Here is a 24,756-nt window from a genome sequence, read left to right on the forward strand (position 1 = left end):
TTTCACTGTGGCGTGGAAACCCTGTAGAACAAACCAGGATGAGTACTCACTATAATAAAAAGTTTAATAAAAATGACAAAATCAATTAAAATTATGACTTACACATGAGTGAAACCACATTTATGTAAGTATCGAAGACCAGAAGCAACGTTATAAGCCATACGGAGTAGAATTCCATTTTTCATTAAATGTTCTTTTTGATCATATCCCAATAAGAAAGATTTCAAATCCTATAAGATTCAGAATTAATTGCAAACATGTTAATAAGATACTATTTTTATAATGCTATAACTGACATAATTGTTTGACAAGATGGACATCATTACAAAATTAAAATTGGTTTGAATTTAAATTATTATATGAGTATTTACAGGGGCCTGTTTAGGAGAAATTTGGGTCCATTAAAGGACCCTTCACAAAATATCTTTTCATAAAAACGGACCCTTCACAAAATATTTCAACTTAAAAATAGACCCCCCACAAAATAATTTATCTTTTAATCGGACCCTTCACAAATTTGTTTATCTTTATTATTGTTTTGTTAATCGAATAAACCCTTCCCAGGAAGGGGGGAGGAGAAAGACAGATGCAAATGAACTAAATTTTGTCTTCGGCAGACGCTTCTTCCTTTATTCATCCGAAATTAATATTCTGCGCTCAGCAGTATAGGCTAAATACCAAATATTTGTATGTTGCATATCTAATTTAGTAGCAGCAATTGCTGTTTATTTTTAAAAATTTCATTTTTTTAATTATAATTTTACAGTGTTGAGCATAATCTTGTATGTCTTTACAATTTAAAAACTCCATGAAAAAGTTTTTTTTTGCAATAATGTACCCTATTTGCACAAATTCACAAAAGCAGGACCCTGGTTGAAAAAATGTGACTTAACGTTTATTTTATATTCACAAATTACTCGTAATTTTTTCATAATTTTACAAAAACGGACTTTTCACAAAATGTCTGGACAGATCCCTGATTTATATGAATTGAGGTGATTCATTAAATATTGTCTTTGATCATATTCCAATAGGAAAGATTGCAAATCCTATAAGATTCAGAATAAACTGCAAACATGTTAATAAGATACTATTTTTATAATGCTATAACAGACATAATTGTTTTGACAAGATAGATATCGTTACAAAATTAAAATAACTTCGAATTTAAATGAATATATGAATAGAGGTGACATATTTAGGTGATTATCTTAAAAGATTCAAAATAAATTGCAAACATGTTAAAGGGATATAGATTTTTATAATGCTACAGCAGACATAATGACTTCGATAAGATCACAACATTACAAAACTAAAACTAGTATGGATTAATAGTGAACCTAACAAATGACGTTTTGAACAATAAAAATTCTCAAGAAAAATAAAACTTCATTGAGAGTTTTAAAATGCCAAGAAAAATAATAAATAGCTGAAATTTTGTATTGAAACAGTTTCGTGCAATTTGCGCACCTGTTCTAACATTTCAATTACAGAAAAAATCATAACAGTGGGAATTCTTACAAAATTAAATTGCTTTTTTAAAGGTTTATTCTAATTGTATTCTCTTGTTTTAAATGGGAAGAATAATTCACTATTCTACAAAACTGTTTTGAAGAGAAAATACTAAGTAAAAATTTGACATTTAAAATTAAAGACTTACTCCTAAATTGTGCTCCATAATTAAGAGAAAAGGATCAGACTCTAGACACCTTCCCAACAATCGAACCAAATTTGGATGATACAAATCCCTGCAATAAATCAATATATGCCATAATGTACTACAAAATATAAATCAATTTCAAAAATATAATAAACTTGTTATTATACCTAAGACCATTTGGTGAGGATATAAAGTTTAGGGAAATGTAGGCAATACTTTATTGGTTAAACTGAATCTGCTTTCTAGAATCAACTTTTCTTTTTCAGCATGTAACCAATATAAAAAAATACAGGTCAGAGACGGCAGTTTTTTTAAGGCAGGTAATTTTTAAGGTCATTTTTGCGAATTTCCTTCATAATTTCACCTGCTAAATGAGTATTTTTTAACTTAACTAAGTTTTCAAAATTTCAATGAATTAAAAAATTTTATATTCTCAAATTAAAATTTATTTAAAGAAAAGATAAGAAAAATAATAAATATAGTAGAATTAAATAAATATATAGAATAAATATTGCTATTAATTTCTTTCCTCCATCAAAAAAAATTTAGCACAATAATTAATTTACACAAAAAATAAAGATGTGCAGCGTAATTAAAGAGAATCATATTTGTTCAATGGATGTTGCTTTGAAAATAAACAGTTCAATAAGCATTGAAACAAAACTTAATTCTTTATACATAATATCGTAAATTTGATTCAAGTACAAGTTAAGTAACAGCACTTTTTATTTTATTTAAATATATGCCAGAAAAAATTAAAGAAAGCAAAAACAACTAAAAAAAATTTTTTTAATACATAATGATATAAAAAAGGAAATGAAAATAATACTTGATGCTTTGCTTTAAATACTAGGTAGCATTTATGTAACTGCTCTTTTCTTTAATATTAACAGTTAATCAGGGTTTCCACTCTTTAAACAAGGTAAAAATTAAGGACTTTTTCAAGAAACTAGGGACCTTAAAAATAGTAAATTGTTTATCATTGAATATACCACCAGTGACAGTGATAATTATTTATCTTTCTTTAAAAAAAAATCAATAAATAAAAAAAAATTTAAAAATTATGATTAAAAAAAATACATTATAATTTAAAAAAAAAAATTATTACACTGTAAGTACTGATATAATTGTATTAATTAACAGGGTTAGCCAAATTAGGACCAGGCAATTTTTGAAAATCGCAGTTGAGTTTTTAATAAAAATATTTTCAGATTGTTAAATGTTAACATCTATGACACTAATCCGTATTCCATATTTAATGATTTAATTGAAATGGAATAATAAAATTAAGTGCAAAATTTCAGATTTGCAAATTTTGGGCCAATCATACTAAATATTCAGTTATGCCAAAAAGAAAAAGCCAAAAATTTTGTCTCTCTAAAATGATGCATCTCTAATGCATAGTCTCATTCTAGGAGATAAAAGAATGACTTTTTTTAAAAATATTTTTGTAAGACTGAAAAAATCATTGCTATCAAGTATAGCAATAATTAAGTACTTCTAAAAACCTTGTACCAAAATCAAGTACTTTTAAGGGCCCTTATTTTTCAAAATAAAAATTAAGCAGTTTTTAAGGACTTTTAAGGACTGTGGGAACCCTGTTAACAGTTTTTCAATATGAACAGTTAAACATTAAAAGTGTCATACCTGTAAGGAAGAGCTTCATAGAGAAAGTTTAGGTGCTCAGTTGGTGAAGCTTCCTCACGCAATATTTTAACAATGGTCTTGGTTTTGTCTTCTTCATTGAGGATATGCGATGCTTCACCTTCAACAACACGTCCAAACCAGCCAACACCCAATTCGTTGATGTATTGCAACTGATCACGTGGGAAATTGCAGTTTGGATCATCTAAGAAAAAGATCATTATTTATTGAAAGTCTTCTACTAAGAGAAAATATAAATGTTCTCTCAATGAATATGAAAATAAGTTAAAATTTGTTTTAAAATTATGAACTTTTTAATGCAGTAGAATAACAAAAAAATAAGAGTCTTATTGTATTCAATAAATATTCGATAAATGAAAAAATATTCGATTTAGAAAGACGATGCGGAAAACTGAAAAACAATAAAAAGAGTTACACCACAAGACTAAACTAGGGATGTTAAATAGCAGTTGGCCTCGTGGCAGAATTACAGCGACATTGTCACAGAACTTTACAGAGTTCTTTCAGAAATATTTTTCTTTTGGGAAGCATAAAATTTTGGTTTGCTTTTCTGCTGAAATGCACATGCATGATTTGAATCACGCATTTAATGCAACTACTTTTTGAAATGCTCAATTTATGCCAATATCGTAAATCCATTTTTATTATATTTTTGGCAGTTATTTCATGTGGCTTTTAATATCTCAATGTATTTCAGGCAATATGGGAAATTGAATTGATCGTTTACTTTTCAAGGCAATGATTGTATCGATTTTTTTTGGCAGTTATTGCTTTTGATTTCCACATAGTTTTTAAAACCCCGATATGTTTTATAAGATATTATTTATTACAACAATCAAATCATCTGCATTTGAGTAACTGAAACATGCATTTGAGTAACTCCTTTCTGAAGAGTCCAACTTGCGTGATTTTGTCGTAGATTCGTTTTTGAGTAATTACAGGTTCATGATCGTAATTTCAGACTACAGATTTCACAATATTTAATTATTTCTTTAATGTGATGATGATTTGTAAACTGCAATAAAGGAAATAATTAGAACATCCCCCTCCAACAAAATTTGAGAATATGGCCGATAATATTAGAATCAAACAAATATTACAAATCAAAAAAAAATTTGTTTTTGTAACCTTAAATTAGTAACATACATCTTTGGTATTATTGAAAATATCTTGCAGAAAGATATTAGAGCTAGAGAGTTTTGTCACAGAAAGCCTGAAAAAATTCTGCCACAAGGGCAGTTTGGATGCGATCATTGAATCTTTATTATATTTTGGATTCATTATAGTGTGGTATGACTTTATATATACATAAATGATAAAATATAATGTATGCAGGTGCCAAAGTAATGTTTCCAAAACTAGCAAAAGTCAGTAATCAATTAGCCCTAATTGTCTACAGTCTAAAAATATTGCATAGTATGCAGTGGAAAACTTACCAAACCAATCATGGAGGGAGACTGCATTCTTTAAGAAACTTTTAAAGTGTGCAGGCCGTGAAGAAGCAGTTCCTAGTTGATTAGATATTTTCCTAGGCAGGATATCTGGCAAAGGCTCAAAAGTAATTTTATCTTCAAAAACTGGCAGACCAACCGGTTGCATATCAATAACCGCTGAATGAGGTGGGAAAATAGCAAACTCAGTTTGATTCTCAAATGATGAATTATTCTCATTTAATCCGTTAATTGGCATACCATTTTGGTAGCTTAATGCCTAAAATAGAATACAATCTATGTATAATGAATGTAATAAAAACACGAAAATGTAAATTAGATAAAAAGAGTTTCGAGATCATACAATATATAAGGTCGTTTAAATAAAAGAACAAAAAAAAAGGGTCTAAAAACTATCCAAAACATAAATTGCTCACAATAATAGTGTAATTTGAGTAAAGTAAGAGCTCCCCTAGCCATTCGCCTGGACCTGTGGCGGTGACTACATTAATGAGGTATAACTATTTCAAGTAGGGGTGTGGGGTTGTTGTTTTGGACAGGTTTACTTATTCAGTGATGTCACTCTCATATATCAGAAAATTACAAGATTTTGATTATACTTGTGCTAACTCAATGTATAATGCTAAAAAAGAAAATAATAAACAAAGATGTGCTTTAACTCCCAATGAAACTTGTTTTGGATTAAATAGAGTTGCTAGCTATCAAAATATTAAGAACGACTTACTACTACTTTTAAATAATTAAAAAGCGGGACTATCTACGGTTTAAGTGGAACTAAGTCAATATGAAAATATATTTAATGGATCCTCTTACATGACTCATGATGGAAAACCTATCATGGAAATAAGATGGATTAATACTATGATAGAAAACTCTTTCTTGGGCTGTAGCATGCAAACAGGTTTAAAGTAGATTGATTTGACTTCAAACCTATGTGCATTAAATATGGTGCAAATTAGTTAAGAATTGCAAATTCATTCTTTGAATGATAAAACTAACATTAGCTTTAGATAATAGACTAAGCAATTAGATAATATTGTTATCCATATAAACATAGGTATACTTATATTACTTTGTTAAATATTTATAAAAACCTGACATTTTATTAGGATATTTTAAAAACAATTATTGAACTCAATAAAAACATACTAAAGAAAAGCTAAAAATAAATCAGTTATTAATAAATCGTGTGTAATTCTTTCCAGATAATATATTCAGTAATACTAATGAATAGGATAAAAATTGGAGATAATTTTTTTTTCTGTTAAAGAAACTTTTTGGCAATATTAAATGCATTCTTAAAGTAGTCTACAATTTTCTTTTTTTAAAGGGGATGCACAGATTTGAGCATGAATATTATAAAAATTGCATTCCTAATAATAAGTTACGAAATTATTAATTTATTCTTCAAAACTTTTTTTTATGGCAAATATTAAATCTTTTTTTTAAAAAAAGTAGCAACCAAACGAAATGATTTAGGCAAAAAGTTTATCTTTATTGAATCAGAAATAGAATCTTAGGGCATTGATGAATGTAAGAAAATAGTTTTATGAAAAATCAATATTTAAATAAAATATTTTGACATCTTTCAACTGAATGACTTCAACTTCAGAGAGACAATTTTGCTCTGAAAAATAAAAATTATTAACCATTTCATGCAGTCTAAGGTACGGACATAACAAATTTAATCTGAATCTTAAGTTATTTTCTATTGAATCAAACATTCTTGAATAACTCAACAGAAAAATAATTTACAAAAAAAAAGTAAATAATGTTTACCTTTATGCTTTTATTTGGACAACAGACGCAACCAATCATAGCATAAATAAGTAGAATCAAAAATGCTCCAGAAACGAGAAACAGCAGGTAACTAGGGATGGAGTTGAGAGGGTCTGGAAAATCTAAACGGCCTAATAAAGGAATGCAATATTTTAAAATAACAGAACTTGCATTTATGGTTAAATAGCATTTCAGTAAGAAAACTTGGTGCATTAGATTTGGAAAATACACCAAAGAATTACTTAAAGAGAGACAGAAGCAAATTTTAAATTGACAATTCAAACAAAATTGATTACATACAAAACTGCAATTTAACACTATTTCATTGTCAGAAAAAACTGCATTTGTACATTTAAATTATAGGTTTTCAACATAGGTGCTATCGTTTCCCACTAGGCAGTGAAGAAGTTAAGCGGGCAAAATTTTGTATCTAGAGGGTCATTTAAATTGAGTGCCTATTAAAATTCATACATTTTCTAATTTGGTATCAAAGAACTATTTACATTTATGACTTAGCACATAATATTTGTCATGGAGTAAAATTTTTTGTCTTTAAGAATAATGATTTTCAATGATGAGAAGGAAAACGCGTAATATACACTTTACATTGAACGATGTCTAAGCGGATTCTTGAAATTCTTCTACAAAAATGAAGAAACTAAAAATATAAATTATTATTCAAGAACTTTTAAAATATTTAAATAGTTTTTAAAATTTTATCTCACTTTTAACCAGCTTTATAAAGATTTTAATGTATTTTTAAAATGATTTATATTTACTTCCTACTTTGTTTAATAATTCAAAAGGACAATATTAAAATACTGACATCTTCAAACTATATAATTTAGAATATCAAATTGTTTATAATTATATTATATATATATATAATTATATTATAAATTGTTTATAATTATATTATAAATTGTTTATAATTATATTATATTATATAATTATATTATATAATTGTTTATAATTTATATTTATAACACTTATTTATCTGATTTAATTTTGAAATATGTTTCACTAAGTAACAGCTGCACTAAAAATACAAGCAATGGATAGCATGTCAAGCTGATAACATTAGTAAACAACATTTATTTCACATTTTTCATAATTCATAGAAAATGATCATATCCAATGTAATAATTTAGTCATAATAGGTAAATTTAAATAACTTTAAGGAATGGTTTTAAAAGTATATCATAACAAAACTATTAAAAGACATAAAATATGAAAAACCACTTATTATTTATTTCATGTTATTATTGTTGTTGTTTTAACATAAAGTGGGCGTTGAAAATTTTTTCACCTGCAAAGTGACCTGCATGAATCAAAATAGATTAGGAACCTAAAAGGATTAGGCGAATAGTTCTTGAGAAATCAAACTGATTTACTCAAAACAAATAATTATGAATTTTTGTGTCTGACAAAAAATATCTAAAATGTCTTATGAGAATTTTCGTAAAAATCAGAATGTGCAATAATTCTAGATACTTTAGCAACAGGACCTATCTTTATATAATCTACTCTAATGATTATTTACCTCACTTTTCAATATCAATATAAATTAATAAAAATAAAAAAAAATTTTTTTTTAAAGTCACTCAATGTGACTAAAAATTTCAGATTATATTGCCCTTCAACAGCCTGTAACTAATTGAAAACTAAACTTATCACATTAAAAGTTAATATTGCTAAATCTCCAACTTTTTACATCTAAAATAACAAAATTGCCTTGTTTAATACTAAACTCCTAGGTGCGACAGATAGAGGGCCATGGCCTACTGCGCCTATCTCAGTTTTCTTGACCTTGGGCTCTGGAGTGCAAGAGCAGATGTTCCGATTAGGTGGTCAGCCAAACGAGAAACCCTCAGTGTTTAGTTCCCAAGCATGCTTGGTACTCATTTATCCACCCACTAAAGGGGTGAAAAGCTGAGTCAACCTTGTCTGGTCCGAGACCTTGTTTAATAAATAAGTACTTATTTTGAATTTCTCCTCATTTGGTTGATCTTACTGCAGAAAAGCGTTATTGTAGATAAAAGGTATCTACTTCCCTCCAATTAAATGCTCGTTAGTCAGTGGTAAATCTTTTAACATTATCATTTTGTTATGTTGTAAATAAAGTAAATTTCTAATTTTCCCTTCAGATACTCACTACCTTTACGCCGTTGCTATTGTTGTCGTTAGCCATTAAGGCAGAGGGGGTACAATTGTTCTTGTTTTCCAGTGGCGCCATCTTTGACCAAGGATTTCAACTTTTGCATATAGGGCAGACCCATTCCTTTATCCAAAAATCATAATCTTGACCTGACCCAGAGAACGATCAATCTCCAATTTAGTACCCCCGCAGGAATAATTTGTTATGGAAACATGGAGGACTTAGTGACCCATCAGATTTAACATGCGCCAGTCACCATTTACTTCACGGGAAGTTTTCGCCGATTGGATTCGAACTCCCGCTCTCACAAGCGTGAGTCAAGTGCCCTACCAAATAGGCTATTTCAGTTCTACACCGTTGTTACTAATCATATACTTAATTAAATTATAGTTTTTCATCGAATTAAGTTGTAGCTTCATTCTTAAATATTTTTGATTGTTAGGTAAACCTTTTACGGTATGCAGTTCATCTAGGAACACTAAAGAAGTATCTTTCACTCCATGCATTTTTTATGTACAGAGTTAACAATTTCCACTTACATAAAACAATCAACCAAAAATTTCTAAGAACAAATTAGTTTGATAATTGTATTAACGGAAATGGATTAGAAATAAAAATCAAACTGGTAAAATATAAAATAAAAAACAAACTTAGTGGATTTTTCCAACTGGGCCCAGTCTAAAAAAACAAAACAGCTCAAGACTCTGGCAAACCCAAACACTCACAAGTGTTGCTCTGATAAATTTGAATTCCTGATTTTGAAGTATTTTAAAAAGATTCAACTCTTTGAAAAAATTCTGATTAACAAATAATGATAATGTAGTGGAATCAGATTTATTTTAATTGCAATTGGGGATCTGAAAACTAAAAAAAGAAAATTTACTATGTATAAGTACTTTAAAGTTTCATGGTTTATATTTAAAAATTTTATTGTAAAACGGAAGATTACAAAAATACTAACAAAATCATTAGTTCGTCCAAAAATTACAATTAATTCACAGCCGAGTTATTTATTAAAAAAGCAATTAAATCTGATTAATTCTCCTTCATATTTGATCTTAAATTATTATAAACATATTATTTTATACATATATATATTAGCCTGCCACTGTTTATAAGGCAACAAGCTTCTTAATTGCCTATAGGATGTATAAAATAGTAAGAGCACATAAGCATTCAAAAATGTAGAGCTCAAGCACCTGAGAAAACACCTAGCACTCTCATGGTAACGAAAAAACATTACACTATAATGAGTAACATTCGATTAAGAAAACATTACTTGCAAAGTCACAAATTTCCTTTAAGGTAAAGTAATTTTGGAATAACTGTCTGATTCTATGCTTTATAGTATTTGCCTATAATGTGAAATTTTTTTAGGGTGAACTCTGATATTTGTGTCCCTAATAAACTGTGAAGTAACTCCACAAAGTATAAATAAATACACTTAATGGGTTTTGTCTACACATTTATAACACCTGATATTGATAAATTGTGAATAATTAACTATGAAGGTATAATAAATTCATAAAATACGTGAAATAGAGATAAATTTATAAAATACGTGAAATAGAAATAAATTCACGTAATGTATTGATACCTTTCAAAAATTACACCGATTATTTGTTTCACGGATAAAGTATGAAGGTACTCCAGAAAATATGTAAAATACAGATCAATTCATCTAATGTGACTACATATTTATAATACCATGATACTGATTATTTGCTTCATTGATAAACTATGGAGGTACTCTATAAGACATATAAAATATAGATGATCTCACTTAATGTGTAAACAAAATTATAACACTTGAAATACTAATTATTTGTTTAACTGATAAACTATGAAGATAGTCCATAAAATAGAAATATATTCACAAAATATGTCTACCTACCACCAGAAAGAGGAAAACAACAACAAACATGCAGACTGCACAGACAAAATATTAGCGATATTACTTTCGAATTCATTGTTTAAACTCCTTTGTAAATAACTCCAAAAATAAAGCAGAAATAAACAATATTAAGAATCTTGATCATGTTGAAGGTATAACTACAAACACATCACGAGGAATATTATTTACTCGCTGAATCAATTTGGTCTACTTCTTTAAATGTCAGTACTTGAATGTACACAAATGTAAACAGCAAGAGAAAAATGTATCCCTTAAAGACATACATCTGGATGTTTACATTTTTTAAAAGTTGTATTCTATTTTGTTTTAATTTTAGCCATTATCGAGACTGAAATACGACTGCATATCAATATATTGACATCATATAAACACCTGCTTGTTGATTAAAATACTGTATCACCTTCGTTACTGGTTACTAATCACGACAAAATACAAAACAGAAGTTTTGATAAATTTTGCCTACATTCATACTGAGGCTTTTCTTAAGAGCTTTTATAGGTGATGCCGAACTCGTGGTTCTGGAAAAAAGTTCTGCACCAAGACATATTTCCACAGACAAAAAGTAGTAGTAGTAGTTCATTTACGTCGCACTAGAGCTGCACAATGGGCTATTGGCGACGGTCTGGGAGACATCCCTGCGGATGATTCGAAGGCATTCCATCACAATTTTGATCCCCTGCAGAAGGGATGGCATCCCCGCTTCGGTAGCCCGACGACCTACACGCGAAGTTGAGGTCTTCTCGGTATAGCAGTTTAACGAGGACCAATACCGCACACCCTCAGTCCCTGAGCAGGCTGATCCAAGTGGTCACCCACCCGCTCACTGACCGCAGCCAGTGATGCTTGACTTCGGTGATCTGCTGGGAACCGTGTCTTAACGATCAGTCCACTGCGGGACCACAGATAAAAAGAAACCACAAGAGGAAGTGAAGGTAGCCATGGAAAACGGGTTACCTTTTCCAATCGTCGTGGCGACTTTTACCCAGCAACAATTTTACCTCAGCTCCAGTTGGGTTCAAAATTGGCTCAATAGGGTTCCTAAAAGGGGGACTGTAGGTCAAACAAATATGTGAGGAGCACTCAAGAAAAATTTGAAGCAAAATAGAATGGAACACATCAACTAATAAATATCATGTAAAATATTGAAAATAAAATGTAAAGAAAAAACAAAACAAAACATGAAACGAAATCTATAAAGCGAGTAGCGAATTCAAATGAACTCACATGAACGGGAAAATTTTCAAGAATGATTTAAAATATTTTCGTAAAAAGATTACCAGATTACAATAATTTATACCACATATCTAGCAACAAAAAAATTTTAAGTGCTCCTCACACTACTGTATTGATATATTTTTATATTTTACTTTGGATATATTGATGCAATATTAGGAAGCACTCCTTTTTGTGGATATAATCGTGTAATCTGAAAGAGATTGCATCTTTTTTCCCCGGATTTTCATTAAATTTTTTTTCTTTTTAAGTAATTCATTTTATTCTTTTTTTTTCTCTTATTCTTTTCTTTTTTTTATTATTCTGCAGTTTTTTACATGTTTTCTCTACATATATAAATAATAATAATAGTAAAATTTAAAAAAAAAGATAAGCTTTCAAGCATAATACTAAAATCAACTAATACTTTCGCAATCAAATACTTTTAACCAGAAACACCAAGGAATTTTTTTAATACAAAATAAACTATTTTCTATAATTCCATATGAGAACTCTTCTTTTAGAACTAAGCACTTTCTACAGAAATTTTTTTTTTACGCCAGTAATGAGATAAATCACAAAAAAAAAGGTAAACCGAAAAACTGTTTTTTCATTGTCGCCGGGTTTTGAATAAAGAAACAACTGGTGCGGTGCACTGGTGTAAGAAATTCGCACCATTCGGTAGTATTCTGGTGTCACCAGTGCGAATATTGGAACTTGCTCTCTATTGTGCTGCCATCTGTTGAGATTAGAGAGAACCACCGGCAAAAATAAGGTAAATAAGATTTGTTTTGGTTTGGATTTTTCTGAAGTATGGCATGTTCGAAAAGAAATTCGGTAGACTCGGTAAGGAAAGAAATTAACTTGACATTTATTTAATAAACATGTGAATGAATTTGCTTGCATTAATAATTTGTCGTGTTGTTGTCTTATTTTATTTGTCTTTTTGTATCTATCATTTTTCATCCTCTATGAACATTCAGTTCATAGTTCAGTGTTCTATTCTGTATTTTAAATAAAGTATCTGAATATTGCATTTTACTCCAAATTTCAGTCAAGCAGCAGTAGTATTACGTGGTAAAAAAGGAGAAGAAAAATTAAAGAAAAGGAAAAAAATTTAAATAAAAGAATTTCATGAGAAGAGACAAACGTGGATGTAAAAAACTTAAATTGGGCTGCCTCAGAAGTATTTATTTTGTAAATGTAAAAATAAATTATTTATGTAGAACCTTGATACTGTAAAAAGTTTCGTTGTCTTAGGAAAACCCAAATCTATTTTTATTTTACACTTAGCTTCTAAATTATATGTTAGGAAATTGTTGTATGCATCTATCTGCGCCTACAACCATCTCCAAAGGATAACTTGCAAAAGTTGAAATAAATATACCAATATAGAAATCTTCTAAAATAAAATCCCAGTTAAATTATTTACCTATTTAAACTAGGAGCATCTTGGCTGATTTGTTTTTAGGGCCCTTCTTATCACAAAATTCTCTCCTTATAGCCTTAATGAGCATTAAATTCAATCAAAAGTTAAAATTGATTGTGAGATTTTGTTTATAGGTCATAGATCTGTCTCTCAAAATTCAGGGAGATTTCCGTATCGTGATCTGCGGCTGAATAATCGCCAAGTTTTAGAAACTTCCGAGCAGTGACTCGCGAGTAACTAAAAAAAACATTACAAAAAAAGACTAACTCAAAAAATAATTACTCATAGCCACCCCCGGGCAAGTATCTACATATTTTTTTTTTTAAAAAAAATTCAAATTTAAAATCTATTTATCACCTTGGCGATTGTAGATGGCACGACAGATCACGATACGGAAATGTCCCCCGAAATTCTAACTGTAATACAAGGTGGCCCAAAGTTATATTACATAGAATCAGAAGTTTTACAATTACACAATCAGACATTTTGTTATGGTGTTAGATTTATGTACCAGGTCAACTTTTATAATGGAAATTATAATTTTTAAGAAGAAAAAAAAAATCAGTTATTATATTGATTAATATGAAAATTGTCTTCCCAGTTTAATGGTAAAAATTTTTAAAAAATTAAGATTTTACTACAAATTTTAAACTCATTGTCTTAAACAAAACTTACAGTACGAAATGGTTAACTATTTGATTCTCTTGAGAAGGCAGAACTAGATTGTGAAAATACTACCACAGAGAACAACTTAAAAAATTATTCTTTTTATAATTTTATATCTTTTTAAGACAGTTATGGAGGGCGGCTTTTAGTGCTGGGCTTATTTTTCTTATCGACAAGCATACTTCAAATCTATACCCGAAATTTAAAGTTATGTATCAAATTTGAAATATTTTTATGGTTTTGCAATTTTTATTTAAATGAAATGAATTTAATCAAATTTAATGAAAAATAATCGGATATTTCAATTTTTTTTATTTTGTTATAATTATTGGATGTAAGGTATTGATGCAAGTTATTTTAATATTCTTTGATTGAAATGATTTGCCTTTTTTTTTTTTTTTCAGATTAATGAATTCACACCTCTAGACAAATCTGAAATTGAGGTTTGTAGCAAACATGGAATTCAAACCAAAGTCTCAGGAATCGTAAGATATTATATTTTTGAATTTATAATCATTTTTATAATTTATATATATATATATAGTAAGTATAATCATTATGAGTGATTAAAAGGCAAATAACATAATCTGTTTAAATTTGAAGAATTTTTTAAACATTCAAAACTCATTTATTGCAAGCCGTTATTTAACAATATCCCGAGTGTTTTAAACAGAAATTTTTTTTTAAAAAAAGTATGTTTATTGTGAGGGAATTATGTTATTACAAATGTGACTTACATTTAATCTGTAAAATTCCAGATAAACTATTTAAAAATTACTCTATTAACTCTGTCCTAAAAAAAAAGTCTGGCTGACTTTTGGTGGAAATTTCATATCCCTAGAAAGAGTTATCTGAAAAGCAGATAAGGTCACGAATCACACAGCCAGTTGTAAACACAAATAATTTTAGGCCTAGGCAGAATTGCTGCTACATTTTCACAGAACTTTGCAGAAGTTCTTGCTGAAAGATTTTTCTTTTGGAAAGTAAAAAAATTTGGTTTGCTTTTCTGCAGAAATGTACGCATAAATTTGAATTGCGCATATAAATAATCACATTTTGAAGCGCTCAATTTATGCCGTTATCGTAAATTGATTTTGATTGTATTTTCGGCAGTTATTGACTTTGATTTTAGGTATCCCGATATATTTCAATATGTACTCATTCAATATATCTCAATGTATTTCAAGCAATATGGGAAATTCGAATTGCGCATTTGATCATTTACTTTTTACGCCAATGGTTCTATCAATTTTTTTGGCAGTTATTGCTTTTGATTTTCACATAGTTTTTAAAACCCAATATTTTTTATACAATATTATTTATTACAACAATCATATCTTGGAACGAAATATGCATTTGAGTAACCCCTTTCTGAAGAGTCTGATTCACATGTTTTTGTTGTCGATCTGTTTTTAAGTAATTACTGTTATATATTTCATGATATTTAATTATTTTTTTAATGTGATGATGCTTTGCAATATGCGATAAAGGAAATAATTAGCGTGTTCCCCCAACAAATAGGAATGGGTGTTTTTATTGCATTTTTCTTACCAAATTAAATATTCCATAATAAGCATAATAAAATATTTCAATTTCTTACCTTGATTCAAGCTTGACTTAATGTGTATTAGGTGCTAACAATATTCAAACTTATATATTATATCACTATATCAAGATGCCTAACTGGTATTATACCACAAAATTTCTTATATTGTCTAGTCTTAAATGTAATTTTTTTAATAAAAGTGTTTTTTTGGTGCCAAATCAAAAGCAATCTGGTTAGTCCTCCACTGAATTAGGAAGAATAAAGTATGATCAGGGTATCCGCACACCTGGAAAGTGATGCAAAATTATGAATTTCTGTATTGAACAAAATTTGTCATGAAATGCATGATTTTAATTATTTTTTCATATATTCATATATTTGGAAGTAAAAACTTTTTTTCTTTGACACGAGGCAAGTAATCAAGGTTCAACTACAATTTGCAATTTTCTTTTTGTTTTAACTGAGTTCTTTTAATTTTCTACAATTTTCTGATAACTGTTATTTAGTTTTATTTTTTCTCCCCCAGCATATAGGTTTTATGGAAAGTCGATATTATGTTAACTTCAGAGCTCCTCCTCAAAGTGATTTGAATAGTGAAAAATTGAGCCCAGACGAGGAAGAATGGTTGGAATATATGGTGTTCATAGAAGAAGACCTTCATTGGTTGCTTAAATTACCATACCACAGGTAGTCTAGTCTGTCAATTTTTGTTTGTTTGTTTTTGAAAATTTTAACTAAATTATCTACTTAATAAAAATGTATCCATTTTGGTTTTTATTTTACAATGTGCTGGTACTTTTTTTCTATGAACCTATTTTTTTGTTATTTACGTACATATTTTTAATTTGGCTGCAGCTTAATCATCAAAAAAAAAAAATTTTCAGACAAATGGCTAGAGGAGTTCTTACTTTAGACTAACAAAATTTTACTTTTGTAATGCACATGAGAAGTACTATTTTACTTTTGTTTGCATAAAATAAATGTTCTAAACAACTTTTCCTTCATCTTGTAGATTTTGGTCTCAGATTGTATACGATGAAAACCTTCATCGGTGTTTGGAATCTTATTTGTCACAAGCACCAAGGTATTTATTATTTTTTTATTCATGACTTGTTGTGATTTCCCTTTATCATTCTGTGTTACTCAAGTCGTTTTTTTTATAAATGATTTTAATTTTATTAATATTCATTATCTTATAAAATAACCTGGAAAAGCTCTAATTTGAGAGTCTTCCAGGATATAAATGCATTAAAAACAGGGTATCCACACACCAGGAAAGTCACGAAAAATCAATGAAAGTCATGAATTTCAGTATTGAACAAAATTTGTCATGAAATGTCATGATTTTAACTATTTTTTTCAAAAAAATCATGGAAAATCATAGATTTAGGTTACCGAAAATTCTAATTTTTGAAATGGAATTTACTCCCTCCCCCAATTTCATGGTGTTCTGAATATCTGAGTTTGTAACAAAATCCCCACTCATTCATATTTTATTAAAATATAAAATGTTTTTATCCTATTCTTTAAAAATTATGGGTTTTTCTCTTCAAAAAATGGAAGAAAAAACATCATTTCTAGAACGATTATCTTATAAACTTTTGTGGTTTCACAATTTTTATTGTTATTTTTTTTTATTTTATCAATTTAAAATTCTAGCTGAAGCAAGCCAGTCAGAGGCAAAATTTTTTTTAATTCCGAAATGAGAGCAGAAAAATCTATAGTATTTCTTTTCTTTCTGATGAACAAGAAAAGTATCATTAGATTATAATTCTGAGAGAAAAAAAAGGGAAAAAAAAAATTGCTTTTGTATTTTTTTTAGCTATTTTATTGCTTTTACTCTTTCTTTTCTCTGTTTTTTTAAATTTAAAATCTATAAATATGAAGATGCAGAGAATGACAGTTTTGCTTATACCTATCATTTCAAATGCATTTTTAAATTTATTGTTGTGCTTTTGTTGAAGAAAACATTAACTTCGTTAAGTCATAAAAAATTCATGGAATTAGTCATGAATTGAAAAATTTAAAATGTAGCAGATACCCTGTAAGAAAGGAAAATTTAAATAATTTATGAAATAAGTAGTTTTTTGCACACAGCTTTAAGCCAATAAATGAAATAGCATGAACAAGCTGCGAGATAACATAATAATAAAATTTTCGAAATCAAGTTCAAATTCAAAATTTCCTGATTCAAAAATCAAGTTTTTTCCATTCACAATGGTGTCTGGATAAAATATTACATGAATTGAATCTCACAAGGACAAAATATTGTATACTCATTATAATTACAGAAGATGTCACATGAATGCTAAGAAAAAATGTGATTATGAACATACACTACATTCTCAACCTGTCGAAAATTCAGAATTTTAAATATTGTTAATGATTATGATAATACAACAATCGAGGATTAACTCAATGGTATTGCTCATAATTTACAATTGCAAGTGCATCTTATTGTAAGTTTAAAAGTTTCTCTTTCTGTTATGAAAATTTTTTAAATGGACAGTTAGTGTAGATTGATAGTGTAGTTGATGGATTTTTGTTGAATATAACTGAAATTGAAAAATTAATAAGATGTTTGAGTGAAGCAGACGATGAAAAGAATCATAATAAACCTTCTACTTCCTCACAGACCTTGAGGTGCAAAATAAAAAGAATGTTGCCATTTTAAGTAAAATCATAAATTTTGCATAATATGAATAAAAACAGGCCAGGACACTTGAATCTTCTTGTGACCTGCCAATCAAAAGTAGTATTTAATCTACGCTTTGCAGTATATGAGAGATCTGTTATAGCCGCATTATCAGAAAAGGACATTGGCAAGAGCAACGCTAATTCAGCCACCCTCGTAATATCTTATATTTATATTTAAATAATTTGGCAGAAGATTTAAGTTTGTAAGTTTGAAAAGTTTGTTAGAAATTAAATTAAACCTAATTTACTTATATACTGATGTTTAATGTGGTTGAAGAAAATAAAGTTAAAGATAGATTTTGATGCTCAGTTCTCGTGACATTGAAAAATCATTTGTTTTACACTTTCATCGAAATAAAAAGTTAACCATTAAATTTATTGAGAATAGAAATATTTGCATTCTCTGAAATTTTGTCCTCAAACTGTGACAATGTATGGATATATTTTTCAGACTGTTGTAAAAATTTTCATGAAATCAATTACCAATAAGTTATAGATGGTTGAAATAGGCATACTTAAAAAAAGAAACATAACACATTTCTGCTCTTTTGTAATATTTATTTTGAAGCTTCCCTACCTTGATATTTGATTTTTTTTTTTTAATGAACTTAAGGTGATATTATTGTTGCCGTTACCAATTCCAAATGTGTTCTAGGTAAATTTCATTTAGTTTTTAATTTTACCTTTTTGAATTGTTACTTTTTTAAAAATAAATATCGTAGAAGTAATACATTTTCAATACCTATGCAATGTTCTTCATGAATGGATGATAAAATGTAATTTGTTTCTGTTTTTTCTTTATTTTTCAAAAACCTTTATAATTTTTTTTTAGGGATTATGATATTCCAAATTTGAATCTTAGGGAAGATCTTCTCTCTGCTCTGAAAAAAGTTCATAAATTAGTGTTCCTAGTCTACTTAAGAATGTCAACATGTAAAGAATCTAAGGTAATTAAAATATTACTTTTTTGTAACACTTTGATTTCTTTAGTGAGTTGCATGACCGATTAGGACAAATTTGAACAAATAACCTCAATTTCTGAACATCAAAAATAAGCATAATTTTTAATAAAAATAAGCATTTTTTGAATTTTTTTAAAATTAACTTGTTGTAAATTCTCTCCTGAAATCAAAAATCTGATTTTTTTTTTGTCATCTGCTTATTTATTTAGCTTATTAAACATTTAAATTGCCCCCTAGTGCCAGTCTAAGTGATGCAATCAAAAACTATCCCTGATTGGTTATGACGCCACATGTGCCGCCTTCATCTGCTAAGGCTATTTCAATGATCTCTTAGTTTTGATAATACTTATATCGAATGAACATCCTTTGCAAATTATTAGTAAAAGTTTTGTTAATTAAATTTATGGTTTTGAGATAATGTATAAAATGCTGAAGACAATTCCCGCTAGATTAAATAAATAAAAATATCAATAACTTAAGCTTTCTTACATTTTAAAATCTAAATCTATATAAAAAATTGATTCAACATTTCTTTTGCTGACCATGAAAATAAGTCTTTAAGAGGAATATATTATACTTTAATATTTAAAAAAAATGAAAGAACAAAATTATTTTGTATTTATAATGCATCATTTTAATAAGTAATACCAGACATACATAACTCATTCTAACACCTTTTTTACTGAACTAAAAAATCTGAAATATTCAGAACTAGTGTCGAATTTTGTCAAATATTATTAATGTTTCATTGGGTACCATCAAAATTTATCATTATAAAAATATGTTAATATTAAACCCACATTTTCATTTAGCTACACTAGGGCACACTTTATTATACAAATAGTTATTGACCATTTAAAATAGTTAGATTTAATTACGCAAATTCAAACGAAAGCAAGAATGTATTGGCTTTCACAGCCTAGCTATTGGAAAGGAACAGCATGTGCAGGGTATATGCGCACCTGGAAAGTCATGGGTATAGTCATATTTTATTAAACATAAATTGTTTTTATCATGTTCTTTAAAAATTATGGTGTTCTTTCAAAAAATGAAAGAAAAATCATCATTTCTAGAAGGAATTACTTTTAAACTTCTGTGATTTCAGAATTTTTATTATTTATTTTTTTTATTTTATCAATTTAAAATTCTAGCTGCAGCAAGCCAGTCATTGTCAATTTTTTTTAATTCCAAAATAAGAACAGAAAATTCAGGAGTATTTCTTTCCTTTCTGATAAACAAGAAAAGTATCTTTAGAATATAATTTTGCAGGAAAATTTTTTTTGTTTTTTTCCCCAGTTATTTTATTACTTCAACTCTTTCTTTTCTTTATTTTTTAAATTTAAAATCTATAAATGTGAAGATGCAGAGTATAACAGTTTTGGTTATACCTATAATTTAAATTAATGTTATTATAATGCACATGGACACATGTGATGTCTGTTGGTGAATAATCAGGTGACTCCTTGTTTCCGATGGAAATGAAAGTAAGCGTTTTTTGCTCAAAAATAACTTAATAAATACCAATCTTTAGAAAATAATAAAATGTTTTCTGGGAGTTTTGTGGGATTCTGAATGCATTAAGATTTTTTACAAAATGACTGTAGATGTCCATTATAATAGGCTAAAATTTTAAATCCTATTTAGGTTAACTTTAAAATTTTGTATAAATCAGTCAGTGTGTTCTATGATTGTCGTTTCTTTCTATTTCGTGTTCTACTTTTCATCCTTTCTGATGTGTGTTGATATTTCTGTTTTCTTTTAGCAAAATCACCTGACACCTTCTGCATTTGGAGAAATGGTTTATGACAATTTTATATTTGACATTCCAAAACTGATGGACTTATGTGCATTATATGGTCTTAAGAATTCTGCCCTTCTCAGCAAAATGATGCAAAATATATTCTCAACTCAACCAAAATATATGGATGACTTAAACGAAACTTCAAAAATGATACTTACGGTAAGTTGTGTCTCAAGCTAGAATTAGCTGTACATTTGGCTCTCGTTTTGTATTGTAATCTACAGTGTAACGCTTCAAATGTTATAATCAGCTTTAGATTTAACTGCTCTCATTTTGTATTGTACTTTACAGAATGATTCCACAAACATGGAAAATGATTGTGGACTTTGATTATGAAAATAAGCACATGCTTTTTCCTGTGTCATTTTATTGCGTTTGTGCCTCAACGTGTCGCTTTAGACCTTTCATTTCTATACAAAAAATACATGTTTTAGTTCCCATGATTGTGGTACCACTCTGTATATTGTGTAAGACACTAATGCAGATATTGTCTGATGAAAGTTTTTTTCTTTCTTTCGCAATGAAAACCTGAAACAAACTGAGCTACATGTTGGAAGAAAGTGAAAAGTGGGCATTTTGGGTAACAGATAAACTATTCTGCTTATTAATTTATGCATGTAACATAATAATATAGATCTGCATTTTAATTTTTATCATGCTTCTTGGATTACACAGGTAAAAGAGGGATGCCAATAGTGATCACTCAGAAATGTATTGCTCACTGATTCGTAATTTAGAAAACAGAAAATTATGGTGTTAAAGAAAAGTTAACAATTATTAATGATTTTATTTGTAACTTTTTTTTTTCTCTCATTACAATTTCAATTTTTATTTATTTACTATATTTAAAAAATTTAAGTGTAAACTATTATAGTTTATTATTGTTATAATTATTTATGTTAATATATAAACTTTTATGTTTATTTAAAGCCTGGCACTTTTTATAGACTAAGGTAGAATATGGTGTGATAGGTTTTCTAAGCTCAAGTATCCAGAATTTTTGGACATTCATTTCCAGTGCATTCAAAATAATACTGCTTTTTTGAGAATTGCTCTACATTTGAAATTTCTAAGTTAGTTTAAAAACTTTTCCCTCACAATTCAAAATATACAACATAACAGATTATCTTAATCATTGGTTTTTACATTACTGTTTTAAATTGAGTATGCCTTATTATTTACAAAATCTGATTATCTAAATTGCTAGTTTTAATAATTAGATTTAAATCATTGCAATGCATGTTGAATTTACTTTTCATCATTTCATTTTTTAAATGTTTATTTTTTTTGTATTTTGTGTTTCTATTTTGTATTGAATATCCTTTACATTTTTATTAAATTTCTCTAAAATTTTGCTGCATTTCTTTTTTTCTTTTTTTTTTACCTGGAATGTTACATAAACTGGTCAAGGAAAAAATTTCTTCTTTTTGAATATGAAAGCTGTTGTGACTTCTACACTTTTACTCTTCTAATTTGAAGAGGCAATATTTTTTGTTTTAATTGCAGGTTTTCCACTCCAGAGGGGAGAGTATGGAAGATGCATGGTATTTAAAAATCATTTAAAATGATAGGGAATTGGGATTTTTTACTATTACAACAACTAGGACCACTCAATGCGGTCCTAGTTGTCGTAATATGGAAAATACAGGGAATTTATTTTGTTTCTTATTTTCGTCTTTTAAAAAACGGCGATCACTCAATGCGTTATCTATGGGATATTTAAGGATGATATTCCAGCTATACTAAACTATTTTCTTTACTATAGCAATATTTAAGTATGTTCAAGTGTTCCTTTTCCTAATAAACTGGGAAAATACTGTGAATTTTTATTTCTTATTTTCTTCTTTTACAAAATAATGACCTCTCAAAGTGCAAATTATAGATTAAAGATAGTTCAGCTATACTATACTATTTCATTTGCTGTGTATTATTAATTTTTTATGTGCGTTGAATTGTTCTTTATTTCTCTAAGTTTTTCCAGTGATTAAAACCAGTATAGTTAGCCCAATATAGCTCACACAAGAGCAAAGTAATTGTATTTCCTCTTAATATATTGTGTATAATGCATGCAGGGAAAACACAGGGAATTTTTTTCCAGATTTGGGTGGCAACAGTGAAACAAAGAATATATAAATGAGAAGGAGACCAGCTCTCTTAGTCCCCCATGTAAACCTGCTTCCGAGGCACCAGTTAACTCCACCGAGGTGTGGAAGTGCTGCTATGAAAACAACAAGCCTCCTAAACAGAGGGTCCCTTCCTCGTCACCCCATAAGCAACCCCATACTCCTACACTCCCAACAAACACCCCTCTCCTTTGTCTCTCCCTACTAATGTAAACCGATAATGAGAAGTGACTTAAAAACCGTCGGCTTTTGCTATTTATAGACTTCTATGGTTTTAAAAAAGGTTTACTTATTAAACAAGGAAAATATTTACTTGTGACGAATTCATTAAAAAATAAATATAAATTATTATTTCAACATAGGTGTATAATTTAAATAGATATCGGGACAGTCACTTTAAATATGACGAAAAGTTTGTTGTTAAACAAGTTGAGAGATGCTACGATGGGCACATGCGTTGACTCCAAAACCTTTGGTGCTTTTCTTGTCATACAGAAGGACCTAGCTGGTCCCAGCTACATATCGAAGAAGTTAGACTTATTCTCGCATTATATATTCTTTGCCTGCAATACTATGCATGAAATTATTCGATAAAGCCATAAAAAACTTCAGAGCGATGAATCTCTTGAGTGTATATCTATTAAGGAAGAATTCAGCCAACAGGCTAGTTTTACATATTATCTTGTTAGTAATTTTAATTATTTATTTTTTTAAAATATCAGTATTTATCTCAGCCATGTTATTTTTTGATTTATAGGTATTTAATCTTGTAGAAGAAAAGTTGCTAGATATTTCAGTTAAAAAATCACACACAGCTAGTGAAAATGGCGAAATATGTGAATTAGTTCCGTACCATGATGTATTGAACTATATTACAGATAAGAGTTTCACACTTTATTCATTTATAGAAACCTATCCTGAATCGTGCCAAATATTTAATCAAAATGGAGTCATTGTGAGGTACATTTTCTTAAACATTAATCATTTTAATGTAATGATTGTTTTGTATTCTTATTAAATATGCATTCTTATTTTAGGTTGCCTATTTTTTATGAGCAAGCGTTTTCTATTCTTGAAAAAGAAATGTCTAACATGGGGGAAGACTTGGAAAATAACAGGTTCTTATGCTATTAGAAACCCAATTTTACGGGGTTTTTTGTTTGTTTTAACCTGATTAGTTTTGAAAAATGTTTATAATTTATCACACAACCAGTTGCAGAATTTACAGAGTCAGTCTTCCGCACAATCTTATTAAATTCAAATTTGTCTGTGACCTTAACACAGTCAGAAAAAGACTATATTGTAGAAACTAGGCTTGTGCAGAGCAAAATTAGTACTTGCCATGGAGATAAGAATCAGCTTTAGAAATTATTTTTAAAAAAAAAAGCAACTGGTCTTTCGGCCCATTGAGCATAATTATGTACTGGTCCATTTGAAATTTTACCTTAAATAGATTTGTACATCATTTCAAATAATTTTTAATCCTTAGAGAATTTTATTAGATTAGATCAAATCCTTGGATAATATGTAAAAAGCAATGCTCTTGTCATATTGTTATTATCCAGTATTTACTTAAAGATAAAGTGAAATAAAAAAGAAAAGTGAATTTGAAAAATTTTATGTTTCAAAATCATTTTAAATTGTATTAAAAAAATAACCTTTTTGGTTTTTCTTAAATTATTCTACACATCT

The 24,756-nt window shown here is 28.4% G+C and overlaps 2 protein-coding genes across 6 annotated transcripts in view; one reads left to right on the plus strand and one right to left on the minus strand.

Moving 5' to 3' along the window:
- The window catches only part of LOC107449992 (uncharacterized), a 40,126-nt gene extending 28,965 nt beyond the window's left edge, over nucleotides 1-11,161 (minus strand). For both annotated transcript variants that reach the window (XR_011636891.1, XM_016065687.4), the window contains exons 1-6: nucleotides 10,608-11,161; nucleotides 6,556-6,686; nucleotides 4,762-5,035; nucleotides 3,308-3,509; nucleotides 1,661-1,748; nucleotides 103-230 (exon numbers count right to left, since the gene is read on the minus strand). Coding sequence is in view for 1 of the 2 variants with exons in the window: in XM_016065687.4 (XP_015921173.1) it covers nucleotides 103-230; nucleotides 1,661-1,748; nucleotides 3,308-3,509; nucleotides 4,762-5,035; nucleotides 6,556-6,686; nucleotides 10,608-10,683 (899 nt within the window). In the remaining variant the exon portion in view is untranslated. The remainder of the gene's footprint in view (nucleotides 1-102; nucleotides 231-1,660; nucleotides 1,749-3,307; nucleotides 3,510-4,761; nucleotides 5,036-6,555; nucleotides 6,687-10,607) is intronic.
- A 1,413-nt stretch (nucleotides 11,162-12,574) lies between these two features.
- The window catches only part of LOC107450009 (activating signal cointegrator 1 complex subunit 2), a 32,879-nt gene continuing 20,697 nt past the window's right edge, over nucleotides 12,575-24,756 (plus strand). Inside the window, exons 1-8 of one of the 4 annotated variants that reach the window (XM_016065711.4) lie at nucleotides 12,575-12,686; nucleotides 14,340-14,420; nucleotides 16,008-16,168; nucleotides 16,494-16,565; nucleotides 19,011-19,125; nucleotides 20,903-21,100; nucleotides 23,822-24,024; nucleotides 24,102-24,182. In XM_016065711.4, coding sequence (XP_015921197.1) covers nucleotides 12,654-12,686; nucleotides 14,340-14,420; nucleotides 16,008-16,168; nucleotides 16,494-16,565; nucleotides 19,011-19,125; nucleotides 20,903-21,100; nucleotides 23,822-24,024; nucleotides 24,102-24,182 — 944 coding nt within the window. In that variant the 5' untranslated portion in view covers nucleotides 12,575-12,653. Of the gene's footprint in view, nucleotides 13,044-14,339; nucleotides 14,421-16,007; nucleotides 16,169-16,493; nucleotides 16,566-19,010; nucleotides 19,126-20,902; nucleotides 21,101-23,821; nucleotides 24,025-24,101; nucleotides 24,183-24,756 lie in introns of all 4 variants that reach the window. The other 3 variants (XM_043043556.2, XM_071181655.1, XM_071181654.1) reach the window with 3 other exon arrangements.

Source organism: Parasteatoda tepidariorum, chromosome 6 (assembly GCF_043381705.1).
Source record: "Parasteatoda tepidariorum isolate YZ-2023 chromosome 6, CAS_Ptep_4.0, whole genome shotgun sequence".
NCBI lineage: Eukaryota > Metazoa > Arthropoda > Arachnida > Araneae > Theridiidae > Parasteatoda > Parasteatoda tepidariorum.